This window comes from Oncorhynchus gorbuscha, linkage group LG04 (genome assembly GCF_021184085.1).
Source record: "Oncorhynchus gorbuscha isolate QuinsamMale2020 ecotype Even-year linkage group LG04, OgorEven_v1.0, whole genome shotgun sequence".
In the NCBI taxonomy this organism is placed as follows: Eukaryota; Metazoa; Chordata; class Actinopteri; order Salmoniformes; family Salmonidae; genus Oncorhynchus; species Oncorhynchus gorbuscha.
The window spans coordinates 85,951,926-85,961,757 of NC_060176.1; the positions used below are offsets into that span (position 1 = coordinate 85,951,926).

The 9,832-nt window shown below is 48.8% G+C and overlaps 1 protein-coding gene across 1 annotated transcript in view; it reads left to right on the forward strand.

The window, feature by feature from the left end:
* Positions 1-5,489, forward strand: part of dmrt1 (doublesex and mab-3 related transcription factor 1) — a 56,733-nt gene extending 51,244 nt beyond the window's left edge. The window contains exon 5 of the mRNA XM_046345475.1: positions 5,246-5,489. Within this exon, the coding sequence (XP_046201431.1) occupies positions 5,246-5,406 (161 nt within the window). The 3' untranslated portion in view covers positions 5,407-5,489. The remainder of the gene's footprint in view (positions 1-5,245) is intronic.
* The last annotated feature ends 4,343 nt before the right edge of the window (positions 5,490-9,832 follow it).

Genomic DNA, 9,832 nt, shown 5'->3' on the forward strand with positions numbered 1-9,832 from the left:
TCTTCTCTGTATACATCAATGAGGTCGCTCTTGCTGCTGGAGTCTCTGATCCACCTCTACGCAGACGACACCATTCTGTATACTTCCGGCCCTTCTTTGGACACTGTGTTAACAACCCTCCAGGCAAGCTTCAATGCCATACAACTCTCCTTCCGTGGCCTCCAATTGCTCTTAAATACAAGTAAAACTAAATGCATGCTCTTCAACCGATCGCTACCTGCACCTACCCGCCTGTCCAACATCACTACTCTGGACGGCTCTGACTTAGAATACGTGGCCAACTACAAATACTTAGGTGTCTGGCTAGACTGTAAACTCTCATTCCAGACCCATATCAAACATCTCCAATCCAAAGTTAAATCTAGAATCGGCTTCCTATTTCGCAACAAAGCATCCTTCACTCATGCTGCCAAACATACCCTTGTAAAACTGACCATCCTACCAATCCTCGACTTTGGCGATGTCATTCACAAAATAGCCTCCAATACCCTACTCAACAAATTGGATGCAGTCTATCACAGTGCAATCCGTTTTGTCACCAAAGCCCCATATACTACCCACCATTGCGACCTGTACGCTCTCGTTGGCTGGCCCTCGCTTCATACTCGTCGCCAAACCCACTGGCTCCATGTCATCTACAAGACCCTGCTAGGTAAAGTCCCCCCTTATCTCAGCTCGCTGGTCACCATAGCATCTCCCACCTGTAGCACACGCTCCAGCAGGTATATCTCTCTCGTCACCCCCAAAACCAATTCTTTCTTTGGCCGCCTCTCCTTCCAGTTCTCTGCTGCCAATGACTGGAACGAACTACAAAAATCTCTGAAACTGGAAACACTTATCTCCCTCACTAGCTTTAAGCACCAACTGTCAGAGCAGCTCACAGATTACTGCACCTGTACATAGCCCACCTATAATTAACCCAAACAACTACATCTCTCCCAACTGTATTTAATTAATTAATTTGTTTTGCTCCTTTGCACCCCATTATTTTTATTTCTACTTTGCACTCTCTTCCATTGCAAAACTACCATTCCAGTGTTTTACTTTGCCACCATGGCCTTTTTTGCCTTTACCTCCCTTCTCACCTCATTTGCTCACATTGTATATAGACTTGTTTATACTGTATTATTGACTGTATGTTTGTTTTACTCCATGTGTAACTCTGTGTCATTGTATCTGTCGAACTGCTTTGCTTTATCTTGGCCAGGTCGCAATTGTAAATGAGAACTTGTTCTCAACTTGCCTACCTGGTTAAATAAAGGTGAAATAAATAAATGTAGAGTCATTCAGAGGCCTAGACAGCAGGTGAGGTAGAGAGAGAGAGTCATTCAGAGGTCAAGACAAGGTGAGGTAGAGAGAGAGAGGGAGAGAGAGAGAGTCATTCAGAGGTCGAGACAAGGTGATGTAGAGAGAGAGAGGGAGAGAGAGAGAGGGAGAGAGTCATTCAGAGGTCGAGACAAGGTGATGTAGAGAGAGAGAGGGAGAGAGAGAGTCATTCAGAGGTTGAGACAAGGTGAGGTAGAGAGAGAGAGGGAGAGAGAGAGAGTCATTCAGAGGTCGAGACAAGGTGATGTAGAGAGAGAGAGGGAGAGAGAGAGTCATTCAGAGGTCGAGACAAGGTGAGGTAGAGAGAGAGAGGGAGAGAGAGAGTCATTCAGAGGTCGAGACAGCAGGTGATGTAGAGAGAGAGAGAGGGAGAGAGAGTCATTCAGAGGTCGAGACAAGGTGATGTAGAGAGAGAGAGACAGAGAGAGAGAGAGAGAGAGAGAGAGAGAGAGAGTCATTCAGAGGTCGAGACAAGGTGATGTAGAGAGAGAGAGAGAGACAGAGAGAGAGAGAGAGTCATTCAGAGTTCGAGACAAGGTGATGTAGAGAGAGAGAGAGAGAGAGAGAGAGAGAGAGAGAGAGAGAGAGAGAGAGAGAGAGAGAGAGAGAGTCATTCAGAGGTCTAGACAGCAGGTGATGTAGAGAGAGAGAGAGAGTCATTCAGAGGTCGAGACAGCAGGTGATGTAGAGAGAGAGAGAGAGAGTCATTCAGAGGTTGAAACATTGCCATCAATAAAATGCAATAGTACTTGTTGTCCGTAGCTTAGGCCTACCCATACCATAACCCCACCGCCACCATGGGGCCTACCCATACCATAACCCCACCGCCACCATGGGGCCTACCCATACCATAACCCCACTGCCACCATGGGGCCTACCCATACCATAACCCCACCGCCACCATGGGGCCTACCCATACCATAACCCCACTGCCACCATGAGGCCTACCCAAACCATAACCCCACCGCCACCATGGGGCCTACCCATACCATAACCCCACCATGGGGCCTACCCATACCATAACCCCACCATGGGGCCTACCCATACCATAACCCCACCGCCACCATGGGGCCTACCCATACCATAACCCCACCATGGGGCCTACCCATACCATAACCCCACCATGGGGCCTACCCATACCATAACCCCACCACCACCATGGGGCCTACCCATACCATAACCCCACCATGGGGCCTACCCATACCATAACCCCACCATGGGGCCTACCCATACCATAACCCCACCATGGGGCCTACCCATACCATAACCCCACCGCCACCATGGGGCCTACCCATACCATAACCCCACCGCCACCATGGGGCCTATCCATACCATAACCCCACCGCCACCATGGGGCCTACCCATACCATAACCCCACCGCCACCATGGGGCCTACCCATACCATAACCCCACCATGGGGCCTACCCATACCATAACCCCACCATGGGGCCTACCCATACCATAACCCCACCACCACCATGGGGCCTACCCATACCATAACCCCACCATGGGGCCTACCCATACCATAACCCCACTGCCACCATGGGGCCTACCCATACCATAACCCCACCGCCACCATGGGGCCTATCCATACCATAACCCCACCGCCACCATGGGGCCTACCCATACCATAACCCCACCGCCACCATGGGGCCTACCCATACCATAACCCCACCATGGCGCCTACCCATACCATAACCCCACCATGGGGCCTACCCATACCATAACCCCACCGCCACTATGGGGCCTACCCATACCATAACCCCACCGCCACCATGGGGCCTACCCATACCATAACCCCACCGCCACCATGGGGCCTACCCATACCATAACCCCACTGCCACCATGAGGCCTACCCAAACCATAACCCCACCGCCACCATGGGGCCTACCCATACCATAACCCCACCATGGGGCCTACCCATACCATAACCCCACCGCCACCATGGGGCCTACCCATACCATAACCCCACCATGGGGCCTACCCATACCATAACCCCACCACCACCATGGGGCCTACCCATACCATAACCCCACCATGGGGCCTATCCATACCATAACCCCACCATGGGGCCTACCCATACCATAACCCCACCGCCACCATGGGGCCTACCCATACCATAACCCCACCGCCACCATGGGGCCTACCCATACCATAACCCCACCGCCACCATGGGGCCTATCCATACCATAACCCCACCGCCACCATGGGGCCTACCCATACCATAACCCCACCGCCACCATGGGGCCTACCCATACCATAACCCCACCATGGGGCCTACCCATACCATAACCCCACCATGGGGCCTACCCATACCATAACCCCACCACCACCATGGGGCCTACCCATACCATAACCCCACCATGGGGCCTACCCATACCATAACCCCACCGCCACCATGGGGCCTACCCATACCATAACCCCACCGCCACCATGGGGCCTACCCATACCATAACCCCACCGCCACCATGGGGCCTATCCATACCATAACCCCACCGCCACCATGGGGCCTACCCATACCATAACCCCACCGCCACCATGGGGCCTACCCATACCATAACCCCACCATGGGGCCTACCCATACCATAACCCCACCATGGGGCCTACCCATACCATAACCCCACCGCCACTATGGGGCCTACCCATACCATAACCCCACCGCCACCATGGAGCCTACCCATACCATAACCCCACCGCCACCATGGCGCCTACCCATACCATAACCCCACTGCCACCATGGGGCCTACCCATACCATAACCCCACCGCCACCATGGGGCCTACCCATACCATAACCCCACCATGGCGCCTACCCATACCATAACCCCACCGCCACCATGGGGCCTACCCATACCATAACCCCACCATGGCGCCTACCCATACCATAACCCCACCGCCACCATGGGGCCTATCCATACCATAACCCCACCGCCACCATGGGGCCTACCCATACCATAACCCCACCATGGGGCCTACCCATACCATAACCCCACCGCCACCATGGGGCCTACCCATACCATAACCCCACCGCCACCATGGGGCCTACCCATACCATAACCCCACCATGGCGCCTACCCATACCATAACCCCACCACCACCATGGGGCCTACCCATACCATAACCCCACCATGGCGCCTACCCATACCATAACCCCACCGCCACCATGGCGCCTACCCATACCATAACCCCACCGCCACCATGGGGCCTACCCATACCATAACCCCACCATGTGGCCTACCCATACCATAACCCCACTGCCACCATGGGGCCTACCCATACCATAACCCCACCGCCACCATGGGGCCTACCCATACCATAACCCCACCATGGCGCCTACCCATACCATAACCCCACCATGGTGCCTACCCATACCATAACCCCACCGCCACCATGGGGCCTACCCATACCATAACCCCACCATGGGGCCTACCCATACCATAACCCCACCGCCACCATGGGGCCTACCCATACCATAACCCCACCATGTCGCCTACCCATACCATAACCCCACCATGTTGCCACTCGCCCACACCATAACACCACCATGTTCACCACTCGCCCACACCATAACACCACCATGTTCACCACTCGCCCACACCATAACCCCACCGCCACCATGGGGCCTACCCATACCATAACCGCCATACACGTGGTTTGCGGTTGTGAGGCCGGATGGAGGTACTCTCTAAAACGACGTTAGATGCGGCTTATGGTAGAGAAATGAACATTCAATTCTCTGGCAACAGCTCTGGTGGACATTCCTGGAGTCTGCATTCCAATATCACGCTCCCTCAAAAATGCAGACATCTGTGGCATTGTGTTGTGACAAAACTGCACGTTTCCTTTTATTGTCCGCAGCACAAGGTGTACCTGTGTAATGACCATGCTGTTTCTAACCCACCTGTCTGTGTCTCCCTGCAGCCTTCTCCCCAGTCAGTGGAGGCGCTAACGGCCATGACGGTCTATCCTGTCTGTCCATCAGCTCCCTGGTCAACAGCTCTGAGGGGAAGACTGAGTGTGACGGACAAGACCAGGGACAGGGCTTTACTGTCGACTCCATCATAGAGGGAAACCACAAGTAACCAGAGAGAGGAAGCGAAAAAACATCTAAAATCACACTGTTTTTGAAATCAATTTGTTGAAATAAAGGTTTTGTTTCTGTAAACTTTCTTCCAATGTTGTCATTCTGAAGATATTCAAAGTGTGGTTATTTTTTTCTGTCTGAGCTCTATATAAATGGTTCTAGTGAATGTGGTCTGTTAGCCAGGGGGAAGGTGAACATACAGGGGAGTTATGAATCATGTTGCCTCCCTAGATCTATGCCAGTCTATCCTACTCTATACCAGTTTATATTAGTCTATATATGGAATATACTAGTCTATCAGTCTACTTCAGGCAATATTAGGCTATACCAGTCAGTCAATACCAGTGTATATCGGTATATACCAACCTATACCCGTCTATATTTGTATATACCAATCAGTATATATATATATATATCAGTCAGTCCAGAACCGACTATGGGAGGCGCAAGGTACTACATAGTATGGAGCGCCGTTTGGGTCTGCGTGTCGATACACTTTAAATAACAGATATTTTTATAGAATGATGTTGTGTGCTGAATTTGCACGTTCAAGCCAAGCACCACCACTGCGATCAATAGCACTTTCAAAGCTGTACAGAAAACAAGTTCGCAAACAACCGGCCACGATGTGTTTACAATACCGCGTTGGTAATATGGGTTGTCCTACCGAATGGGAAAACATCTGTGTGAGCATCTAAAATATGACCAGGATCAAACGAGCAAGATCAAAAAATTGTGCAAATATCTTTGATACATGTTATTTGCAACTTCTGCAGTAGCACCCTATCTCTAGCTAGCGCCAATGCCACCAGCCTGAAAACAATGCAGTCATTTTCATTATTAACAATGATTTAGGATTCCATGTAAGTATTAGTTGGGGAGACACTAGTTGTTGAACTTCAGTTCATGAAAATAACGAGCCAGCTAGCTACTTAACCATGTTGCCCAAAGCTAACGTTATAAGCAGCCAGATAACTTCCTCTGGCCCGTGAGGCTTTACCGGACCGGTTACGTGTTGTGAAAATAGCCACAATTAGTGACCTTTGCGGTTGGCCTTCAAATTAAAAGTCTATGAAAATGACACAGAACATTACAATTGGTGGAATCATGACATATTTAGACTAGATCATGTTAAACAAGGTTGGAATGGGGTCTACTCGGTGACACCCACAGAACACAACTGTGAAGAGTTTAAGCAAATAGCTCTTATCAGGGAAGTTGACAGGGAAATCACCTGCCCAGTCAGCCTATTGTGTGTACTGACAATCATATTGCACTGTACAGCCTTATCTAAGGATTGGGGATCAATGAAATGGGGTATCAGTCTACTCAGTACCTAAGTGCTTTTTTCCCAACGTCCTCCTCAGTGTTATCAGACTCCTAAACATCCACGTTGTTTTGTTTCCCCTCCGGAATAGTGTCCAATACACATAGTAGGTTGACTGGTACAGTAAATGAGGCTCAATTCACAGTTGTTTCAGAGTCCCGCAATAAGAGCTAAGATGCTAATGTTCTCTGGGAGTCACTGAGTCGACTGATACCCCATGTCATTGATCCACAACCCGTAGGTAAGGCTGTGCAGTGAAATAATGCCCCCAATGCAATTCTAAAGTCTAATACACCCAGTGGGATTTCAACAGATTTTTGTCAAATTAACAAATTATTGTATTTTGTTGAATTTATATAACAACATTCCAAATTAGTTTTGCAAGATCTATTAAATTATGACATAATTCCACTATTTGTATTCATTTGCTTCGCTGTCAATGACAGACTGACTGTCTTATATATTTGGGGTATTTGTAACGATCGTCTTCGGTGGAAGGACAGGAGGACCAAAGCGCAGCGGGGTGAGTGTTCATATTTATTTAAACTCAGAACACTAAACAAAATAACAAAGAGAATGAAACGAAACCGAAACAGTTCTGTAAGGTGACGAAAAACACTAAACAGAAAATAACTACCCACAAACTCCGGTGGGAACAGGCTACCTAAGTATGGTTCTCAATCAGAGACTACGAACGGTGGGAACAGGCTACCTAAGTATGGTTCTCAATCAGAGACTACGAACGGTGGGAACAGGCTACCTAAGTATGATTCTCAATCAGAGACTACGAACGGTGGGAACAGGCTACCTAAGTATGGTTCTCAATCAGAGACTACGAACGGTGGGAACAGGCTACCTAAGTATGATTCTCAATCAGAGACTACGAATGACAGCTGCCTCTGATTGGGAACCATACCAGGCCAAACACAGAAATACAAAACATAGAACAAAAACTAGAATGCCCACCCCAACTCACGCCCTGACCAAACTAAAATAGAGACATAAAAAGGAACTAAGGTCAGGACGTGACAGTATTTCAGATGACACCTATCTAGATAGTTAGCTAGCTAACTATAGCTACTGAGAAAATATTATGTCGTTTTGCTATGTTTTTGGGAAAGAACACTATTTGCATCCATCAAAACTTTACCAGCTTCATAGCAGACGAATCGGTCAATCGTTGTGACATTTGAAATACGAGTGATATTGTAATCAATGTGTAATAACTACATGTCACTTATTGTGACATGCAGTCCTATTCAGGTCCTGATTGGTCAACAAGCTTATTTGATGAGTCAAATTGTGTTATGCGTGTATCTTTTTTGACACACAAAGACCCAAAGGCCATAACATAGAGCCATGACTACATGGAACTCAATTCCACATCAGGTAACTGATGCAAACAGTGGAATCAGATTTAAGGGTAGAGGGTTGTAGGTCAGTCAGTAGAGGGTTGTAGGTCAGTCAGTAGAGGGTTGTAGGTCAGTCAGTAGAGGGTTGTAGGTCAGTCAGTAGAGGGTTGTAGGTCAGTCAGTAGAGGGTTGTAGGTCAGTCAGTAGAGGGTTATAGGTCATAAAACCAGTTGGCTGTGAACGGCCCTGAGTGCCAAGTACCAATAAGAGTACGAGACAGACTAAAACAATTTATAGCTGTCTCGAACCTTGTCCATCATCTGCCATGTCTTCCTCTCCTCCTCCCCCTTGTCTCCTCTCCTTCTCTTCCTCTCAACCTACCCTTCTTTTCCTCTTACAAAACTAGAGCCTCCAGGACTTGCTTTTTGGAGTGCTGTGTCAAAAAAGCAGAGCGTCTCTTTATTATGGACAGACTTTTCTCCATCTTGTTTCTCCCCATCTTCTCCCCAAGACAGTTTACATTCTAAGGTAACACTAAGTAATTTAGTCTCCTCAGCTTGTTCAACAGCCACACCATTCATTACCTGATTCAGTTGAGGTTTAGAACTTAGGGAATGATTTGTACCAAATGCAATGCTCTTAGTTTTAGAGATGTGTATTACTGACCACCCATTCCATAACAGACTGCAACTCTTTGTTAAGGGTTTCAGTGACATCATTAGCTGTGGTTGCTGATGCGTATATGGTTGAATCATCAGCATACATGGATACACATGCTTTGTTTAATGCCAGTGGCAGGTCATTGGTAAACATAGAAAAGAGTAGAGGGCCTATAGAGATGCCCTGCGGTACACCACAGTTTACATGTTTAACATTAGAGAAGCTTCCATTAAAGAAAACCCTCTGAGTTCTATTTGATAGATAGCTCTGAATCCACAATATGGCAGAGGTTGAAAAGCCATAACACATTCTTTTTTTCAACAACAGGTTATGGTCAATGATATCAAAGGCTGCACTGAAATCTAACAGTACAGCTCCCACAATCTTATTGTCAATTTCTTTCAACCAATCATCAGTCATTTGTGTTAGTGCAGTACATGTTGAGTGCATTTCTCTATAAGCATGTTAATTTGTTTACAGAGAAATAGCGTTGTATTAAGTCAAACACAATTTTTTCCTAAGAGCTGTCAGCAAGCTGATTGGTCTGCTGTTAGAACCAGTAAAGGCCGCTTTACCAGTCTTGGGTTGAGAAATGACTTTGGCTTCCCTCCAGGCCTGAGGACAAAGACTTCCCTCCAGGCCTGAGGACAAAGACTTCCCTCCAGGCCGGAGGACAAAGACTCCCCTCCAGGCCGGAGGACAAAGACTTCCCTCCAGGCCTGAGGACAAAGACTCTCCTCCAGGCCAGGCCTGAGGACAAAGACTTCCCTCCAGGCCGGAGGACAAAGACTTCCCTCCAGGCCGGAGGACAAAGACTTCCCTCCAGGCCAGGCTGGAGGACTTCCCTCCAGGCCTGAGGACAAAGACTCCCTCCCTCCAGGCCAGGCCTGAGGACAAAGACTTTCCTCCAGGCCTGAGGACAAAGACTCCAGGCCTGAGGACAAAGACTTCCCTCCAGGCTGGAGGACATAGACTTTCCTCCAGGCCTGAGGACAAAGACTTCCCTCCAGGTCTGAGGACAGACTCCCCTCCAGGCCGGAGGACAAAGACTTCCCTCCAGGCCGGAGGACAAAGACTTTCCTCTA